Source organism: Amblyomma americanum, chromosome 5 (genome assembly GCF_052857255.1).
Source record: "Amblyomma americanum isolate KBUSLIRL-KWMA chromosome 5, ASM5285725v1, whole genome shotgun sequence".
In the NCBI taxonomy this organism is placed as follows: domain Eukaryota; kingdom Metazoa; phylum Arthropoda; class Arachnida; order Ixodida; family Ixodidae; genus Amblyomma; species Amblyomma americanum.
Window position 1 is genome coordinate 180,718,062 of NC_135501.1, and position 21,804 is coordinate 180,739,865.

At 44.9% G+C, this 21,804-nt stretch overlaps 1 protein-coding gene and 1 long non-coding RNA gene across 2 annotated transcripts; both read left to right on the top strand.

Annotated features, from left to right (window-relative positions):
• The first annotated feature begins 744 nt into the window (after positions 1-744).
• On the top strand, positions 745-2,580 carry LOC144135370 (uncharacterized). The gene is made up of 3 exons (XR_013315482.1): positions 745-803; positions 2,400-2,453; positions 2,547-2,580. It is a non-coding gene; the product is annotated as an uncharacterized LOC144135370 (long non-coding RNA).
• Positions 2,581-5,781: 3,201 nt separating this feature from the next.
• Positions 5,782-21,441, top strand: LOC144134427 (uncharacterized). Its single transcript, XM_077667343.1, has 10 exons — positions 5,782-5,908; positions 7,909-7,985; positions 8,965-9,130; positions 11,670-11,961; positions 13,841-13,997; positions 14,832-14,956; positions 17,005-17,122; positions 19,426-19,593; positions 20,258-20,389; positions 21,032-21,441. The coding sequence occupies exons 1-10, from the start codon at positions 5,782-5,784 to the stop codon at positions 21,191-21,193; spliced, it is 1,524 nt and encodes a 507-aa protein (XP_077523469.1). The 3' UTR covers positions 21,194-21,441.
• The last annotated feature ends 363 nt before the right edge of the window (positions 21,442-21,804 follow it).

Here is a 21,804-nt window from a genome sequence, read left to right on the forward strand (position 1 = left end):
ACGGGCCTGAGGAGGTCCGGGCCGGACCCGGGCTGAGCAGAGCTCTCTCCTGACCATTCTCTAGAGGTCGCTGTAGTTCACAATTCTCGCAAACATTGGATACCTTTTTTTACTTTTCTAATGTTTTACGTTTAAACAGAACGTAATGTTTTAAACAGCTAACTGACGCGTGTTGCCACTAGTAGGTCTTTACAGCAGCAAGCGTATAGCTATTTGGAGTGTTTACTTCGATTCAATAGATTAGAGATGTTTTGAGTAGCTTTATGTAAGTTAGCCGCCGCGGTGGCTGAGTGGTTATTGCGCTCGACTGCTGGCCCGAAAGACGCGGGTTGGATCCCGGCCGCGGCGGTCGAATTTCGATGGAGGCGGAACGCTAGAGGCCCGTGCACTGTGCGATGTCAGTGCACGTTAAAGAACCCTAGGTAGTCGAAATTTCCGGAGCCCTCCACTACGGCATTCCTCATAGCCCGAGTCGCTTTGGGACTTTAAACCCCCATGGATAAACGACCATAGACCTTTATGTAAGTTATTCTGATATCTTTTTCCCAATGATTATCCTCTAGAAGTCTGATTTCTTTTGTACCTTGAACCATCCTAATAGCATGGGTTGTTGGCAGCTAATGCCACAGTAAGAAGACGCAGAAGATCTCTACGCCTAAGACGCGCCCTTCACGCGGCACGAACTAAGAAGAACGAAGTTCAAAGGTGACGGACGGCTGTTTCGTGTCTCCCCGACGAAGGCCACCTCCCCCATTTCTTCAGTGCTTAAAGTGGTGTCCTGCTTGTACAAGTATCAGCAATGGGTAAGCTTTCCGAAATATCGTCCGCTGTGTTGTTCCTCTACGGCTTCAACCCTTGCAAAAAGCAGAGTAACCAATTTTGCCATGAACGAACAAGACGCGCGCCAGACTGACAGCGTTCTTCACTTTCTTTCAACTGCTGCGCTGTCACTCATATGCACGCTTCCTCTGCTTTCAGTAGTCTGTGCGTATGCCTATGTTTCGAGACCTGCGAGAGGTTTGCTGTGATGAGAGCACTTCTCACCTATGCCAATAGTCTTCCCTTCGCTGACCAGGCTTGTGCTGTCGCACTACGATCAGAAATGCATATTTACCTGCTGGTTTTATATAGTCTTGTCTTGTTCATGTGCCTGCTGCCAGTTTTAACTCCGCTTTGGAACAAGTTCAAAAAAAGCGCGGAAATATCGAAAATATGACTCATATAGCTTACTTACAGCCCCTGAGCGATCGACAAAGGCGTAGGTGGAACCTTTTCAAAGCTCTTTCTCGATGCCAAGTGCCGCGGCGCATCGGGCTGCGCTACGCCTGTTGTCATTGGCCGACTGGTCGATGCGACTCCAAATAGGTCTTTGTACCAGCAAGTGCAATGATCATCAGTGTTTACATCGTGCTAGGGGTGTAAGACTCTTCGACCAGATGTTCAGATTTATTTTTGACAAATATAGTTTTCCAGAATCGCTTGATTCGTCATTAATATCTTTTGAAGGTTGAAGCATAGGAGCGCACTGGGCCAAGCTTCCAAGAAATTAGAACCATCTGTTTCACTTTAGGTGTAGACCCCTTTTAGCACGTAAAGTGATTGAAATTTACTTTATTCTAGAAGCTTTTCTACTGATTTAAGTATTATGTGCTATTTGACATATAGTGGGGCTGGCTTTAAGGGGCGAGCATTTTTATTAGCCTTATTGCGCTTTGCTACTGCTGCGAGAACAGGGTGGCTGCAATCTCTTTGTCTATTGCAGTAAATGCTCATCTGTATTTTACGTAGTGGTCATGAATGTAGGCCGTCAAATGAAGGGTTTGGAACCGGCAATACTCTCAGTGTCCCTATATTTTCATCGGGATAGGAATGCACGTTCTCCTTCGGCAGCGCTCAATTTAAAGGTGTCACCGAACTGAACTAGGGAGGCTGTGAAGCACCGTCAACAATGTTAAACATTGTAGAGGCTGCTGTGAGAGGTAACCGTTTTCTCTGTGCGCTGCCGTCGTTTCTTACGTAAAAAAAAAAAACTGTTGAGGGTGTGTTCTACTTTAGAAAAAACTTAGAGAATCATAAAAAATCAAGGACAACAATTTTTCTTGGCCTTGTGTAACAGGATGGATATACGTTGTGGATCTGCCATCCCCAAGCAGTGCCCAGTATTAGATTAGAAATAGATGGTTTTATTCTGGTGCTTTATAGGACCGGCCTATGCCAATGCATTTCCAATATTGAGCCAATTACCTGTGCTGCTGGCGTCGTGTGCATTCACAGAGAAAGTGTTCTTATAGTTATGCGAAATTCGGGTACCTTTCAAGAGACTTGTGAACGGGAAGACAAAAAAATTGCCGCGATGGGTGACATGCGGGCTGCTGGCTTCTCCTTAAATCCTTTTGCAGGTGATGAGGACAACCTGGTTCCTGAGGACGACCTTGACACAGACGCGCCGTCCAGTACGTGAGCAGAGAGAGGGGGGGGGGGTAATAGCTCGGATTGGTAGGGCTCACAGCGTTGGACTTACGTTGCACTGATCTTCTCTCTTCCAGCAATCCTGACAGGCACAGGTTTCACGAGCGGAGGTAAATCAAACACTCTTGAATGTCACTGGTCTTGCGTGAGTTTACTTCACTACCAGGGCCGCTTAATTAGATTCTTAGTTGTTTCCTGTAGCATAGTTTTATTTTCATTACGCATTGCATTCTCCCAGGGTGACTTAGTTCCCTGGCTCTTTCTTTACTGACTGTCGCGCTATTATTATTACTTCAGTAGCTGATTTCAAAGCCCTCTTCATTGAGAATTCAGCACTGTGTACCGTGATTCCCTCACTGCTGCCGTTAACGCTCCGTCGAATTACTGTCCATGAATTGCCAAAGTTTATCTTTGGATGTTTTCTCTATTTGTTGGAAATGTTTGCTCATGTAGATGCCTCGCGCACCTTTGAAATAATTCCTGAGTGCTGACATCGGGGCACAGAAGTCTGCCTCTCGGTTAAGAGAGCCAAGACTGTAGATGGGATCTGTTGGTGCATAGCAGACTTCATTTCACTATACCGGCGCGACCGCTGCAAAGAGCAGAAGCAGGGCGGCAGCGGTTGGTTGAAGACATGTCCTGCACGTACCTCGTAAGCAGCAGCTTGGAAACGCTGTGCTTTTACACCCTGTTACGACTGCAACAAGCAACACGAGTGATAAGTCTTCCAAGTCATTCTTGGAGGAGCTGTTCTCGATCCCGTCTTCTGGACTGCAACAGAGAGCAGAATATTGCAGGAAACGCGGTTAACGTTATTCTCCAGCGCAGACCTAATTTCTGTCAAAACAAGGAGGCCGGGCAGCGCAAATGTTTCATTTTTAGGATAGGTGACACGGATTTGAAGCAAAAAGCTTTACTAAGCAAGGCGTGGGCCGGAGAATGACCTTGAATGACCTTAAGCCCAAACACGTTAGCCGTGAATGACCACATGTGGTACAGTTATGGTGTCTTACCCTTGACGGTGACCTTCACCTTTAGTTGACCGTTGACCTTTGACATTCAAAGCTCAACCCAAAGGTCACCCAATGACGAAGATTGACCATTGGCATTCAACCTCTGTCATTGGGTGACCTTTGGGTTGAGCTTTGACCTTAGCAACATCTAATGGGAGTGATGTGAAGCCATGTGACGACATCTGATGGGGGGTCGTAAGACCATGTGATACCACGTCATATCCACGCGGTCGTGCGGGTATATATAGAACGGTTGTCGCGACCGTGTAGGGGAGCTGCCATGGACGAGCATGAGACTGTTAGCAAGCGTGCTTGCTTTTCGTTGAATTCCACGGTTAGCCAAGTTAAGCCACTGACAATTTTTCTAAGGGCCCATTTACAGTTTCAGATAAAATTGCAGTTAGGAGACGGAAGCGGTCGGTCAGGAGAAAAACTAAAAAGATACTGAACGTGTCGGTTAATGTCAGTTCGATGCCACATAGTTTCGAGCTAAACGCAGGCGTCATCGTCATCATACCAGCTACCTTCAGTGCAGGGCCAAGGCTTCTTCCTTACATTTTCACTTCTGTCTTGAAAATGGCGTGCAGAGCCGTTCGAATGGGGGACAAAAATACGTTTCTATTCTCCGTGTCTTGATGATAATGATACATTTTAATGAGGTGAGGGCAGCTTGAGGAAAGAGCGCCATGGCGAAGAGTATTTTTCGACACCCCAAGGTTGTGTCAAGACCAATTTGCACGTATTTTCTCCCCAAAGGTCGGACCACCAAGCCAGGAGAAAACTTCTAGCATTTAATCTCCTGATGGTACACGGCGCTGCACTGGGGATCGAACCACACACCTCCCGGATATGGGGGAGTTGCTAAAACCAGCAGACCAGCGCTACGTTCTTCTTTAGGTGATACCACGGTTCTCCGCTTTTACTAAATACAGTGCTATATATAGGTATTTTTTCCAGACGTGCCATATCAGATGTCCACTGTTCTGCGCGGTGCCTAGCCATACAGGCACAACGAGCCGTTTAGGCGAACTTAGCAAAGAAGAGATTTGAATCAGTGCTTCCTTCGGTTTGATTTGAGTCTGCTGTTACTGTTATTGGCGATCGGTTCATGCCGCGCATGAAGTGTCAAAGATCTTTTTGTCATTTTATTACAGCCGGTTTGTAAGTACTGCATCTTGCTTCATCATGACAGCCTTATCAGACGTAGGAGTTTAGTAAAAACTTATAAGAGCAATATTATATAGATCTGTAAATGGACTTTTGCAATAGTGATATGGCAAGACATAAGCGGCATGCGGGACCTCGTTGTCAACATCTTTCAATCCATTTCTTCAAATTATTAGCATTTCCTCTTTGAGTGCGCCTGTGCTTTGTAAAAATAGTCTAAAGAATAGAAGCATCTCTAACTGCTCCTAACACTTCCGCTAGTTCGGACATTTATACTGCCCATAACGCAAGATCAAAACAGCGACAAAAAGGCACATGTAATGTCCCGAAAGGGACCTTTGAGGAATAAATAAATAAATAAATAAATAAATAAATAAATAAATAAATAAATAAATAAGTATCCGTCCTTCCAAACACTGACGCAAGATGTGCTTTTTGAAGAAATAGAAACATTCTGCTATATTCACAGATTATGAGGCATTGCTGAAACAAATACTTGCTTTTTTAATTTTTTAATCCGAACGCATTACTAGGATATGTCGACAACATCATGTCTGAAAAACGTGTCCGCAGAATTTGTGAGGAAGTTAGAAGAGGTAGCGCCAAACGAATGGTTATAATCGAAAGAGGATGATGTGAGGTAGATGTCGCAACAAAGAATTATGTTGATAAGTTCATTAGCTAATTAATTAGAGTCAAAAATGTCTAAAAAGTGGGCGGACCTAGGGCAACGTGCGGCGCCAAATTTGAAAAACCGGAAGTGTGGACGGAGCCAACGCGTGGAGTCAAATTTGAAAACGAAGCGTGGCGCCAAGTTTGGAAACTCAAAATGGGCAGTTGATGGAGCTGATTAAGTACGAAAATTAGTTGTGGCGATTGAAAAATTGTATGAATTTACATCAGTGCTTAATCGAGTAAATGTGAGAAGGTACAAGTGAAGCAAAGAGAGGCGACGGGTGAAGCACAGGCAAACAGACGCAAAAAAACAAAACAAAACAAAGAGGAGGTGTCAAATCTTCCGCATTCCTTCAGTGCGGGTTACCGCAGCGACCTCAAACGTGTTTTAGCTGCATATGGCTTACACAGTGAGCCGCGCGTATTTGTGCTTCTGCCAGAAATAAAACACGCCAAAATGCACGTGCTATTTCTTCTCTCTCTTTCCAGCGATGAAAGAAAGTCCTGGGCCATCCTGTTCGGCTGCGCACTACTTCTCGCGCTCTTCATGATCGTCGTCGGCGTGATCTTTTACACGATACAAGGTGCGTTTTCTAACGAAACTAAAACAAAGTGCGAACCAATTTTCTGTCGCGAGCACAGATTCGCCCAGCTTTGTAACCTTTTTGTTGTTGAGAGAAGCGTAACAAAAGGGTGACAGATGTGGGAAAAGCGTTCTGAATTCTGGTGAACGTGCAATGAATAAAGCTAAGGTGACAGAAAGGACCGTGTTTTGCGATACTCATACGACTTGTGCGTTTACGAGAGCAATTCTTCTGATACACGGGGCAGTATTATCTGCCGTTTAGGTGACTTGCACATCAGCATTTCAACGGACGTTTAAGTCAATGGCAATTTGTTACGAGAAACACCTCACGCAACTCACGTTGCTTCTGGATTACGTGATCACGCCACGTGCTACAAATTTATAAATAAAATAACTGGGGTAAATTGTATATGGGAAGTTTGAGAAGGAATTGGACTTGGTCGGGACACATCATGCGCACTGCAGTAAACTAGTGCTCGCTTAAGAGAATGAAAGCGAAGAGAAGTTATTCATAACCGTGATGGGTGGGGATACGAGATTAGGAGACATACTTCGATTAGGTGGCGGCAGAGAGAGCAGGAAAGACTTATGATCGCAAGGCAACGAATCTTCCTTTCGACGCAATAAGACTGTTATACCTTCTATCGACACAGTACAAACATTTTTCTTGCCGCTGTTATTACGTAGCTACCTGCAGGTTCAACTGGTTCGTCTGTTTATGCTCAATGTTATAAAAGGAGCGAAGTTTTTCGTTGCCTGTGCTCCTGTGACCAATTTCCACCCTTCTTATTGTGAAAGTGAAAGAAATCGAGTTGAAAAGGTAGTAATGACCACACAACAAAGGTGTCCTAATATTTCTAGTCCGTTTGTTGGTAGGAAGTTCAGAGACCCGCACGTGATACTTCCGGGGCTTCAGAGAATTCTGTCATGTTTGTTAACTGTTTCATAAGTGAAATGCGCAGAAAGGTTCCTTTGAGATATTTTCTACAACACGCACGAGGGACTCTATAATAGACAACGCCATAACTATACGCAGCATACATCATCTCCTCATTCGTCTGCTTCAGCGAGCTGTAGAAGCTCATGACTATAGGAGTAGGAGCCAAGCATGGCCCGGCATGAGTATGGTGCAAGGCAAATGCATGAGATGTTTCGTCTTCCACTGTTAGACAAGGCTCCGGTAATTGTTCACGTTAGCGTTAGAACTCCAAGGAAACTACATGTCCATCAAATTCGGACAGAAATTTTGAAAATGAGAAAATTGTAATGTACTTTTATGGCAATATTGAAGGCCCATTCTTCTGATATGCAACAAAATTTTTCTTTTAGAGTGTTTCAATCGTGCGCATCGAACAGTTAAGACTGCCATAGAAAACCAATGAGAAACACTTTTGACGACAGCAAAAACGTTAACAGAAAAAAAATTCAGGACTGCAGTCGGATGATCTGCAGTAATGTTGGTTGTAGCGGTGAAATCTCGCATTATACGAAAAAAATTGCGTTCATAAATGGTTTCTCATTCAAAAACGTTTTCGCCCAGAATTGCTGGGTATGAATATCCAAACAGGTGTCAAAGAAGTGCAAGGAATGTGAAGTCAGATTCTCACTGGCTTCGCAAATAGGTTATGGGATTACACTAATTTAATGTGTGAATATATATGCCCCATTCCATTGCCGTAATTACATAAAACATCAATTTTTAGTCAGTGCTCTGAGCGCATGTGTTTACATTGGATAGTTTGAGACGGTCGTATTGCTAGACTACTAAATTATTCACTGAACTCCTATCATAAACCTCGGTCTCTATAAATTAGCTTCCCAAAACCTAAATCAGTCTTCGTGATACTTGTTTCCTGTGTGGTTCAGTCGCCATGAGTAGTGCTTAGTGAACTTTTGGCCCAGAGACACGGTTTACAGCTGAGAGCGCTTTCTATTTCGATTACCTTAGCGAAACGAAAGATGCGTCATGGGCGAGATGTGTTTCGACATATTTGGCAGAGACTGACCCTGCCGAAGGACGAGACCGCGATCAAGGCTCCGGTGGTTCGTCAATGGTGGTGCCGGAAAAACCCACGGTATGCAACACGTTTTCCCACTTATTCCTGTGTTGACTACTGTGCCGCGGCATGAATACACAGCCTGAACTGCAAGCATGCCCGAGTACTGGGAAAATACTGGTTTGTGTGGCTTCCCCAGTGATAAAAAGAAGACAATGAGATTAATATAATTGTTAAAATGTATAATATGTAAAAAAATGGCTTTTGAAGAGGGGAGAGGGCGGACGAGAGTAGTGACTCGACTGAAAAGTTTTGATTCCTTGCCGTCACTAGTATATACGCTCTTTTTAAGATCTCGGCCTCGTAGCTGTCGCCCTCCGAATGAGCATGACGATATTCAATCAGATGCATATCTTTTTGTGAGTGTGCGTGTTTGTGTTTGAAATGTGTTTCTAAGTGCGGTTCTGCTTGAAGCGACGGATCAATATTACGAGTGATTTTTTTTGGTAGGACAACTGTGTTTGTGTAAAAGGGCCTTGCTTGCGAGTACAATATTATAAAAAAATTCTGGTACGAGCAAAAAATTTTTTGTTAAAGTCGTCAATTATTCATAACAGCGCGACAGACAGGACAAAGAAGAGAGGAAACAACACAGAGCGCTCTGTGTTGTGTCCTCTCTTCTCTGTCCCGTCTGTCGCGCTGTTATGAATCATCGTAAGCACCAACTCGCCCAACAAATGGTATTGTTGGTAAAGTCATCAGTTCTGTCTACAGGAACTGAAGCCAAATATGCTCTTTAGAAAAGGTCTTGCGTCCACTTCCTCAGGCTCACGTAAAAGCCAGAACTGCCGTGGTCGTTAGCTTTGTGCAGCGGCGCACATGAGTGGCACATATTGTTTGTATAAATCGTTTGTGCTGAGATTTCTGTGCAGGCTCTAAGAACTTATTTGGTAGAAGACAGCCCAGTGCACGCCGCTATGGCTTGCCAGTTATTGATTCCTTGCCACGTATAAATACTAATAATATGGCATCTTCACATTACGCCCGGGATCATCAGGACGTTCCAGGCGGCGATGGTGGTCAAGACATTTCCGTCCCTACGCTGCCCCCTTCTCCCCCGCCTGCTCCTCCTCACCCTCCGGTGACGCCTCCGGGACCAGTTGTTCCTCCATACACTGACAGGGTTACGCCACCGGGGCCCGTGCTTACACCGATACAACCGAGTGAGTTGACCTGAAGGAACACGACAAACCGTCGTATGGGCTACCTTGAACAGCGCAGTTATTAACGCGATAGCGTTACAGGCCCTGTTCCCCAGAAAGGCCTGTGTCGTCTTTGTGAGCGAAAAGTCACGAGCATGGATCTGGCAGGTGGTCGCCAGAGAGCAGCCTAGAAGACAAGCGCGCCACCTGGGTCACGTGACCTTGCGGATTTATTACAAACATCCCACCAGATATGATAGCAGGTAGACTGCGCACGGTGGCAGGTAAAAGTTAAATTAATGATTGGCTGCTCGGGAAGAGCAATTTGGGCCACACAAAAGGCCAACCGCTGGGCGCACCTCCCATCGCAGAGCAGTGGCGCATCACTTAACTGCTGCACCACTGCGCCAGGAGGGGTATGAGGGCTTCCAGGGATTTATGAATGTGAATTAGAAAATGGCCTTGTCATATATGGGAATTAGCCGACTACGCTATCGCGCCGTACTCTAAAGGCTCCCCTCCAATTTTTTATTTGTTTGGTGAGAAATGCAGGGAGTCCCAATCGGGATCATCTCAGGAAGGGCACAACACAAAGTACAACAAAGCTCATAATGTAGCGGTGCAGCAGTATGTGAACAGAGGTAGTTGAGATCATTGCATTAATAACAGCGGGTTTCGAATAACATGAGAGTAACAAAAAAATTGTTTAAAATTACACAACAGGACGCATTATACACTAGAAATGACACTTTTAATTGTTCAAAATAGAGCGCTGGAGCAGTCGAAATGTTGCTTATGATTAACATTACACCGCGAACAGATGCACTGCTTATTACACTAAAGCATTTTCTAAAGAGCTAGTTACACCCCCTTGCTGATACTTTATTCTATTTTCTAATGGCCTACCCAAGAAATGACAATCCACAGCAATCTGATTTGAATCAATATTCTTCCAGTGACTGTCAAAGTTTGTCATAATACTCCTGTTCCTGATTTTAGACTATACCTTGAACTGTTTTCATACCCTCTATGTGCAGTGTTCCATGGTTAGGATAGTTACGTGCGGTGTGTCTTTCGGTTACTTTTACTTTTATTTTACAGTTGCTCACATTGTCTTTCGAGCTATGCCATTTCTGCTTGAATGAATATCGCATGGCCAACATAGACTGTAGGGCTCTGCTACAAGCAGTCGGATTGCATTCGAATGTGCAAGCAGATTGCACATAATCAGGCTGCATTCGTACAGTGAACACGACTTTTATTTAAATACTCCGGCGGTTTCATTCGACGTCGACATTAAGCTACTGCGTCTGAAAGGCTCTGGGTTCATTTTTGTGACTTTAAATTTTCACGTCGCAAATTTGCGCAACCGGGTAGAAAATGCTCAGCGGATCCGAATTCATAAGCATTCTTGATATCTGCCATTTTCCGACTTTGTGCGTCGACTAGTTTCTTTAGCTAACCACAGCCATCATGGAAGGCACATTGCACTTAACTGAGAATTAAAGGAGAAGCTGCTTCTACAGCCGAAAATCTGCACGATAGAAATCACAGTTGTTAGATTGATAGAAAAGACTAAGCAGCTCTAAAAAACGGGACGCAAGAGAAAAAAATTTGATGATGGCCTAGCTTTGTTAGGCCAGGATATGCGTAGCGTAAGCGCGGCGACATCTGGTTCGGAAGAGTTAATATATGAAAGGCGCGCATTCACTGAAGGCGCCTTTATTCACGGTTAAACGTTGAGCCGTCGTGGCGGAGTGGTGGTGTCTCCGCCCCAAACGCCAAAGGCCCTGTTCGATTCCCAGCCTCGACGCAGGGTTTTTTTTTTATTCAGTGAGTGTACGGTGGGGTCGACCACGTGGTTGACCACGTGGTCGGTCACGTGGTGCGGAGCAGCTGCCGGCGGCGCGGCGCCGTGGCTGGTCGCGTGGTTCGCCACGCAGTTGGTCACGTGGTGCGGTTTCCAGAGGATGCGCAGACCGGCGAGGCGCGCGCGCGGCGGCTCCGGCGCGCCATCTGTGCGCCGCGTGACGTCACTGCTGCTCGCGCATGCGCAGCACAGCTCTCCAGGAGCCATGCGAAACTGCTCATCCTCGGCTTCAAAACAGACACACATGCGTGCACTTGGACACAACGCATGTCTCTTCTGTCCCGTATATTAGCACTGTACAGTCGTTTCCATCAACATGCAGCAAACAGCCCGACTTACCCCTCTTGTTGAATTCATTGCACTCCACCTAAGTGGTTTGGGAGGACATGTAATGCGAAGGCGAGATAACCGCTGGTCTTAAAGGGCGACATAGTGGATTCCAAGAGAAGGCAAGCGTAGCAAGGGCGGCAGAAAGTAAAGTGGGGGAATGAGATTAAGAAGTTTGTAGGGATAGAGTGGCCGCATCTGGCAAAGGACAGGGTTAATTCGATAGACATGGGAGCGACATTTGCCCTGCGGTGGGCGTAGCCAGGCTGATGATGATGAGTTTGTGAGTGAGAAACACGGTCACTACTGCGGCTGACGGTCTTAGCAACTCATCCTTGTCCTCTTCGCCTGCTGCGCGTGCAGTAACCATCCCGCCAACCGTGGTAATAACAACCACGGAGAAGAGGACGACCACAGAGTCTACAACGACGACCACCACCACCCCGCCACCGCCGCTGCTGTGCTCAGTGAACTTCATTGCGGCGCTGAATTCTTCGTTTCCGCCGGACATGACGTGCGACATCCTGATCTACACGCACGTCCGCATCGAAGGCCGAAAGGTCGTCGCGGTGGACAACGAGTTCAGCTACGGGGCATTCAAGGACGTCTGCAAGCTGTACACGGACACGACGTGCGGAATTTCCTTCGATGTCCGGTGCGTAGCCGAGGAGTTCTGCGTGACTGTGGTGATAACACTGGGTTTCCGAACCCTCATAATGATTGATCAGTTGTCGAATTCTATCAGTGTGAGTGGTGGAACGTTCTTGAAAGGGAGACCTTCAGACAGACAGACAGACAGACAGACAGACAGACAGACAGACGGACGGACGGACGGACGGACGGACGGACGGACGGACGGACGGACGGACGGACGGACGGACGGACGGACGGACGGACGGACGGACGGACGGACGGACGGACAGACAGACAGACAGACAGACAGACAGACAGACAGACAGACAGACAGACAGACAGACAGACAGACAGACAGACAGACAGACAGACAGACAGACAGACAGACAGACAGACAGACAGACAGACAGACAGACAGACAGACAGACAGACAGACAGACAGACAGACAGACAGACAGACAGACAGACAGACAGACAGACAGACAGACAGACAGACAGACAGACAGACAGACAGACAGACAGGTGCATAGATAGATAGATAGATAGATGCAGAGATGGATAGAAAGATATATATATATATATATATATATATATATATATATATATATATATATATATATATATATATATATATATATATATATATATATATATATATATATATATGAATAGATGCATGAATAAATGTATAGGCCGATGGATGGACGGATCGAAGAAAGGACAGACGGATAGATAAAGGGGGGCATAGAGGGATAAATGAATAAAACTTGATGGTAGGAACATGCCCTCTATAAACTGGCAGCAATTCTTGTCGTTCTTTCTTCGAAGTCGCTGTGCTAATTATCATGCCTCACAAGCTGAACTACTCTTTCAGTCTTCATTGACCTTATTATTGCCTTTCAGTTCTTATGTGTTGCCTTTTGTGAAATGCTGTTTGGTCCTACCTAATCTCCCGCCTGTGTTCTCACAACCTATACATTCGCATTCGGATGAACAGTTCAAAAGAGTTCAAAATGCGGCTTTTGAATGACAGAAGAGTGCTATAGCATACAATTTTGAGGACACAGACCACCGCATCGACTTTGAGCATGCCAGGGTTGCAGACAGTGAGTCCAATCCATGTAACCGATAACTTATAGAATCCTGGCAGATACAAAAGTTACCCAGAAATTTAAACCGCAATGAAGGCTCCCTTTACTCAGTGTATATGTACAGGGGCGGCCAAACTATTAGGAGCAGGCTTCGGCGTTTGAAATTTTTCTCACGTGTTCTGTAGAGGAGATATGAGTGTGTCTCCTGTTCTTAAAACGAACGTGCCAGTGACGTGTGCTAAGCTGTGTAAGAAGTACTTCTTAATTTTCGCTAGGTAAGGTGTGGCGGGAGTTCCAAGCACCGAAGCATGCTCCGTAATATTATGGCTGGGATTGTATATGGCCTTCGTGCCGTCGCGAGGCCAGCCCCCCCAACAACTGTCGCTGACCCATTGTTGGCGCTATAACTCACATAACTCACACGGCGGCCCGTTCACGATATCATTGTGACTCATTGTGACACACCCACTGTGACTCAAAGGCGGCCACCTTCGGTGGCGGTGGGAAAACAGAAGGTAAAAAACTCTTCTTTTGCTTCCACCCTGTCAACGCTAAAGGAGGTGCCCAGTTCGTGCTTCGACGTCGGTTGTCCCATGAGACTTTGGTCTGAGTGTCAGTTAATTTTTTCTTAACACTCAGATGCAACGCTACGCATGTAATAACACTAAGTTATATTCATCTGGCACATGCAATAACACTACAGCCAGAACAAGCTGTATCTCTGAAAGGTTCGTTTTTTATACGCGATGTGAGTGCTTGCAAACAATAGCCTGAAAATTCCAACACCGTTTCTTCATTTTCAATGCCCAGCTACGTTTCGCAAGATATGTTCGGCAACACGGATGTCCGGGATCAGTTGGCCACGGCCAAGACGACTTCGAGGATCAACCACTACGCCATCATGAACATCTACGAGACCAAGGAGCTCGTTGCAGAATACACTGTGCAGGCAACTTTAGTATTCAAAGTAAGCAGACGTAGCCCCGCGGCACTGGTATCACGTAGGACGCCTGTCACCAGGGGTGAATGACTGTGTGAATTAATGAATGTTTATCCTGATAAAATACGTGGTTTAAAAGCTATAGACAGAACTCTACAACAAATACTACAACGCTCGTTTTTTTCTCTTGTTCGTCGTCATTACAGCTAAAGTATAAACACGTATATGCAGCTGATAAGATCAGGCACCAATAAAGGTGCGCGATGCCGAAAAACTCCTACGCTATCGTATACATGCTGCTTTGAAATGAGCTCGAATGCAGCGAAGAGTATTTGGACAGGGGTGCATCCGCTTCCGATGAGCCGGGTGATATTTCGTCACTGACATTAATGAATTGCGCAATAACTGTATATAGTAGGCATTGGGCTTTGTTCCAACCTGCTCGGAGTGTTCCTCCATTAACGAACTATGGGTTGTTGCAATCTGCTTTGTGCTTACAAACACGGTCGTAGCTGGGAGTAATAAAAAAAACAGAATTAATTGTCACATTTTTTGTAACCTAAAAGCAAATAGCTCCACTATTATAAGACCGGAACCTTTTACGATTATTTTATTTAGTGTTCTCGTATAGGCATAAATGCTACTATTAAATTATTCATAAGCCTTCAGAAAGGAGAATGCAAGGGCATCACGGCGAGTTATCACCGCTAACCACGTTTCAAAAGTTCTATTTAGGTCGGCTGTGAAGACTTTTTGCAGAGATGTGATGCAAATTGTTTCTGAAACAATCTCATTATTCTACGCCGCGCAAGCTCTACAGTAAATGGCCACTTATTGACCAAACTGGCTTTTGGTTCCAAGGAATTTCGAAAACTGTTGGGTGATGACAGAGCAACAAACAAAGTTATTTTCGGCGTTGGTTACTTCGACTACAACGCAAGCAATGCCTGGACAGACCTCCTCTACGTGGCCGAGAATACAGCTACGTGAGTACTGCGCCATTGCAATTGAAGCAGTTGCTAGGACATGTCATGCACATAAAACTGTGCACGCAATTAATATGAAGGAAACAATCCCACCTGAGCGCAGAATATTAGAATACGGTTGCCTTGCGCAGATAAATTTCAATATTTTTGTATCATCAGGTGCTTATGGGAAATTCCCGTTTTCGCAACTCTTAAATTTTTGATAAGAAGTCACAGCCACCGCATCGTGCCCACAAAGCCAAGCAGAATCTAAAAAATTAGTTTTGCACTTAAGTCTGTTATTGAGCAGAAATGTGAAATCCTTTCCCTGTCGTCCTTTCTCCCTCGATTTTCCAATATTTTTTCTGCCATTTTGTGTTTCTTTTTGTTTTTCATCTTTTTATTTTGTGATTATTTTATTTCGTTAGCTCTCTTTTTTATTTTTATTTTTCTGCTTTCTTTATAAATTTTTATTTCCTTTTGGTTTTGTTTTAATCTTTAGTTCTGCGTTCTTAATTTTATTGCGTATTACATATATGATGCTCAAGAAGTGCTGCTTAATAACCTTTCCATTTTTGTTTTATTTACCATACAACGTATGATTGAGATTTCGCGTGGACAACTTCAGTCTAAAACTTCCGTCCAGGCCACTCATGAGCCAAGAAAGTGATACGCCTTAATATCGCCTCAGAACCTCAATTCCGCGGCAAAGTCCTGGGAGCCCGTTGAACTGCGAAGTATTTTGGCTCTGGAAACCAGAAATGCTTTACCATTGCTGCTCCAAAACCTCGTGATCGACATTTAACACATTTATACCAGAGGAAAACGTAGAATTTACCGCCTCCCAGAAGTGCAGGTGCTGAGCTCATCTTTTGTCGTCGTCATTCACATTAAAATAGCAATTTATGTTTTGACAGCGTCATATTCCATTGATGTCGCGTATGTAATTGCTTGTGGCAGCTGGTGCTATTTATTTATGACATACTGCAGGCTATGAAGGCCCAACTAGACTGGGATACACCGACAAAATATTGCAATGTTAAATTGCAAATCAAAATGCAAGCGAAAAAAAGCTATGAGGAGCAGAAAATGACTTGTAACAGAACACATAAAACTAAACATGCAACTTATGAGGTTAAAAGACTGTACACAATAAGCTGGAAAACATCCGAGTCGGTGACGGTCTGCTGAAGAAGTGCTGAAATAAGCTGCTCTTAGAAAAGTAGGGGGCATGAGAAAGGGTATGAGAATGTCGGGTTTTCCTGGTTTTTGATATTGCAATGTGCGGTGAGGGATTTATTCCAAGTTTGTTGTTAAATAAGCAATTTTCCAATTTTTACCCGTTGTTGATTTTTTTTTTCACATCTCTTTGGCTTTTTATTAGCAATTTCACTACTTCCAGGCTACTTTTTTGCCCTGCGCCAAATGAATATAAGTTATTAGTCGGACTGTTGCTTAATCGAATTTCACTCCTTATATTGAACTGCGCTTTTTAGCAGGCTATATGCAGAGCCAAGCACTAGTGGCGGAGAAATTTTTGTAAAATAAAAAAGCACTTTATACTTTGGTTTCTGCCCCTCTAAATCTTAGCTGCAGTTTTTGCGATTTGTCGGCGGTAAGAGACATTTTTGTTTCGGAATTTGTCAGAAATGAATTGTATTGAATATAAAATAACCCGCATTCAACTAGTGATTGTTTCGGGAACCAGTGAAAGAAACCAGTTCTTTGGAGCTTGATATTTACTTCCCTGAAGTTTGTACGGCTTTCCAATGCCAACTTTGAAAGTGCATTCTGTGGACCTTGACAACCTAAAGATTACCATCTTGCTATAGTTTGCAACACAACTGGTGAACGCTTATTTCTACAGTTCAATATTGAGGGTTTCCGGGCCGTAACGTCAAAGAAGATTTCCCGGAGGCTCGTAAGGCTAGGAAAGTTTTTGGCAGTTTCATGTTTCGATACCATTTTTTATTTTTGCTGTATCTTCCAACTTCCCCTTTATCATCCGCTCGGACATTGGTGTCGTTGACGATAGATTTGTTCATTTATCTTTTTTTGGATTTCCCCAGAAACGATGTCGACGTCGTTGTTATTATCACCAGCGTTTTATCGATCCGGAGCCGACATGAATGCACAACCCTCCCTGCAAACGCCTTTAAAAGCCCGAATGCCTTGCCACCCACTATGGTAAGTGCGCCCTAAAACAATAACATCAACTGCCATGAAAAGACCTTTAAGTTCATGATTGTTTGCATCTCTGTTAAGCTGCCCGAGAATGTGAGTCCAAGTGACTGCCTATATCTGCAAGCGCATTAATTCGTGTACAGTGAGTGCGGAAAAAGGCAAACGACAAACAAAAAATTCAAGGACGTTTAAGCTTCGCCTTTAAGAGCACAACGCGATAGCTTTATCGGGATCCGTTCTTATCGCTTACTGTGCTCTCACACAATGATCTAATTCCTGATTACCACACTGATAAATATTTTTTTACATATCAGTACACACGCCTCTGAGACGCTTCATTATGTCAAAGACCACAACGCATTCACTAAGTCGGCCTTTATTCAGCTGGAACTAACGAACCTTCTTGAATAGTAAGAAGCGTACCCGTCTCGCTATGCGGAGGTCCTGGATTCGCTTCCCACCCAAAGCCAAATTAAGCCTATTTATTTCCAGCTTATTTTTTGGTGGCGATATACATTACGGTAGGATTTCGAGCCTTCAGCGTGGCTGCGCCGCCACGCTGTCACGTGGTTGGTCACGTTGGTGCTGAGCAGCTGCCGGCGGCGCGGCGCCGTGACTGATCACGTGGTTCGTCACGTGGTTGGTCAGGTGGCCAGACACGTGGTGCGGAGCAGTTGCTGCTGCCGGCGGCGCGGCGCGCAGGCGAAACCGAGCTGCCACAGCTGTGCGCATGCGCCGTGTCAAATGGGACGAAGAAGAAGCGAAACGGAGCGGCGAAAGACTGACTTTGCAATTCAACTGAGAAAGTTCCACTCGGCCAGCTGTAGCTATCGCGTCACTCCAGGTTTAACCAGAGCTAAACCACCGCCAATTTTTTTTCTTTGGTTACAGAAACCTCCTTCAGAAATTCGGCGTCAACCCGAAAATTTCCTTCACCAGTTCCTGAATTTCACTAATTCTTTGCTTCCATCTTATCTTTTTGGCCCACTGGAAACGACAGCGACCACGATGAGGCCAGCTTTTCTGCGACATTGGACCCCTAAAGTTATCGAATTAAAATGTTTGTCTTGTGGCTCATTTTGTGACGCTTTTCTGAAATGTTCTCAGCATCGCCAAGGGGCGTACGATGTTCTCACAAAAAGATGACACCAGTAACTGAGTGTCTGAGTTAGAAGAGTTTTTTTTTTTATCTGCCGAGTGACGAAAGAGAAGAAGAAAAAAAATACCACACTTCTCAGAACTGGAGTTTGGAGCATTCTGTTTAAAGCGTTTAATCCACTGATCGAGTTTTGTAGTGTAATGGAGCAAGTGACATTAGTCCGGACCATGAGACGTGAATGGGCGAAGAGCGCATGTTTAATAATTTAAATCCTGCAGACGGCTGTTTATGAGTTGTAGTCATTTTAGCATATTGAAGGGTGCCGTGTAACGATTGGGTCCCTCGGAAAGGTACGTTTTCTATGTGAGAGTACGAGGCACTTCAAAAGCTATTTCTACGATTAGGCTGTTCGTCTCAAGATTTGTAATTATTTCTCTTTCACTCCTAGGACCTAATTTTCAGGCTGCTGTCATCTGCCCAACAATCTCACCTGAACACACACACATCTAAACTAGGAGCTTTGTAGCGTTTCGAGTAATATCAAGGAGTTAGGGTATTGTTCAGTTTAGTCTCATAAAGAAGCTAATTACCAGCAGCAGCAATGCGCAGACAGACAAGAACGAATGCCACAAGCACTTGACTTCAAATACGTATTATCAAAAGGACGTGGACAAGGTACTTTTTGTGTCCCGTACAATGACATAGCTCTTGGCTAGCGCTAGTGATTCCTTTGGTGCCTGTACACATCGCGCAAACGATGATAAACGCATCCTCTATTTCAACGGCAGCCATTCACCTGACTGCCCAGTGAAACCGCTTTAAACGTCTTTTCTTCTTTTGCTCTGTCCGATGGTGCGCTATTCATGGATGTTTGCAGCTTACGTTAGTGCGGTTGTTGTTATCAGTGACCAATCCTCCACTATCAAGCGCCGCCATAGAAAAAAAAGCATAAAAATTTGTCTCCCTCACAAAGCCAAGTAGGCACGAATGCTAGCGAATGGGCGAGATGAAGCGAACATTATAAGTGGGGAGCTCGGCCTACGAATCCGACTCATCTGGCTAGGTATTTTACTGCCAGTGCGACAAACAAACGCTGAAAATTCGAAGCACCTCCTTTTAGTCTACTTTATTCCAAAAATTTTTGTGCCCTTTGAATTGTGTGGGAGCTCCAGTGCAGAGCCTCACCGCGTCTTTCGTGCAATCGCAGGAGAAGGCACTGCCAGCTGCTATGGCGAACTTTGGTTCTCCGAGGCTCATCGTGGCATTCTCCTTTCAAATGGGAGTGCTGGTTTATGAACTGAAGGACAACCACAGCATCGCGCTAGACGCCCTGTACAAGGAATGCACTGTCATGTCCGTGTCGGACTACTCACAGGTATGACCATTAAAACACCTTCCAGGCCACCCCGAGCTACTCCTTGATTGTATAATCATGAACTCCAGTAGGAAGCTCCTTTATACCCAGCAATTCTGAAAAAAAAAAAGTATTTTTGAGCGGGAAACCGTTTATGAACGCAATTTTTTCATATAAGATTTCACTATAACAAGCAATACACCCGCAGATCAGCCGATGGTAGTCTTGTATTTTTTTCCTATTCACGTTCTTGGTATCTTCAAAAGCGTTCGCCATTGGTTTTCTACGGCAGTCGTAACTGTTAGATGGGATCGCTGGAAACAAAAAGATTTTGCTACGTATCAGGATAATGGACCATTACCTTAAATATTTCCATAACAATGTCTTACAATTTTTCAATTTTCAAAATTTTTGATCGTGAAAGCTGGACTTGGTCGCGCATGAGGCGGAATGGTAACTGAACTCTCCACCGCGCTGTTATTTTGTATCTGATCGGCGTAAGGAGTTTGTTGAGACATTGCGACAAAGTCACTTTTGTCTGGAAAACAAAGGGGGGGGAAGTGGTGAAGGACTGAAGTGTGGTGTAAAACAGTGCTGCAACTTGCATGCCAACTCGAAGGGCTTGACAAAAAGGGGCTCTGTGCTTACGCGTTTGAGCTCAAATCGCCTTGCTATATTACCGTAGGCGTGCCAAGTCGACACGACTGACCTGTACAATGAGAAGACTGTCATTGGCCTCAGCCGCCAGCCGGAGATCCGCGCGCTGGGAAGGCAATATCTACAGTCCCATGATACCCTGGACTTCATGAAGGATAAGGTGGGTTTGCTTTTGTTGCATGCGGGATCTGCCTAGCGATAAACGAGCCTGCATAATCTGCATGTCTCCGAGGATGTGAGTGTGCGTAAATCGGGAATACCAAACCCTAGTGCTGAAGACTCCTGGAGGAAGTGCTTTGTCGCTAGTCTTGACTATTTTTCTCGAAACACGTACTACGTCAGTCCCTCTGGCTGGTGAATCAAGACTTCTAGACATAAACCAAAAGACAGATGCTATAGCAGTCTTACTCCGCGAAAGAAATAAAACATGAAAAGTGAAACCCTACAGGAACAACTCAGGCCCACGCTACCGCATAATAGCTGTGATGAGACAAGAAAAACGCAAACAGTTGAAAAAACACCAGAAACAAAGCACTCATGAAGGCTTGATGGTTCAGTCCAACGATTTGATATTCACCGCATTAAGGAGATGCCATTTTGACGCTTTTGTATCAACCGTCTTGTGCGTGCCAATGCTTGTGTTTTGTCAATTAGACCAGAAGCTATAAAGCCTCTAGGATGCGTCTTTTGAAATCATTCCTGGTACTAGATTGACCTCTCTCCTCAATGCCACAAAAGCAGACCTCTTTTCGGGAGTGAACGCTCCTTCACAAGATCACTTTAAATCTCCGCGTCCTCGCAGGCGAAGACCATCATGAGCACACAAGGCAGGCGTCCCCTCTTTACTTGGTTCCTGTTCAACGTGCATCTGACCGACACCACTCGACGCTGCCTTCCTGGGGGTCCCTTCGAACGCCTGAAAGGCTTCAGAGACTTCTATTATCAGGAGATGCAGAACGGATAGCAAGCATGTTTTCATGCCAGGGGGAAGTGACTTCTGGACCCATGTCAACCTGCGATGCCTGGCGAAGTGTGGGTGTGGTGTCTTACATCGTAACTCCCGGAAAAGGGATCACTGTGTTGAGGGTGCTGTCCGGCGTACGTTTGAAAAGGCCAGATCAATATGTGTGACAGTTTGGCCATGAGGGTCTGTTGCGTACTGACTGTGAAAGCTCGGGCACAGAACACCGATTCACCTTAGATACAGGCCTGGTTTTTTTGCCTTTTTGTATTGCGTTCGGTCGCTATGAATGTGAGTAACTGAATATTTCTGTGCAAAACAATACAGGTACTAGAGCGCACATTATATTTGTAGCCATAAATAGATGTTCAATTTCATAGTCTCGAATACAAGTAATTCTCTTCGCGACTTGGCGAGGCAATATCATGTGCTGATTTGTAATATCTAAAGCGCTAGAAAAAAGTTTGTTCATGGGCTTTTGTCGGAACAACATAGACGCTAGGGAGAAAAATTTAGCTCGTGGTGCTCTTAAAAGCAAGTCTTCTGCCTACGAGGAATGACTGACTTTACACGGCATAATTAGAAACAACAAACGCCAAATCTTCGAACTTGAT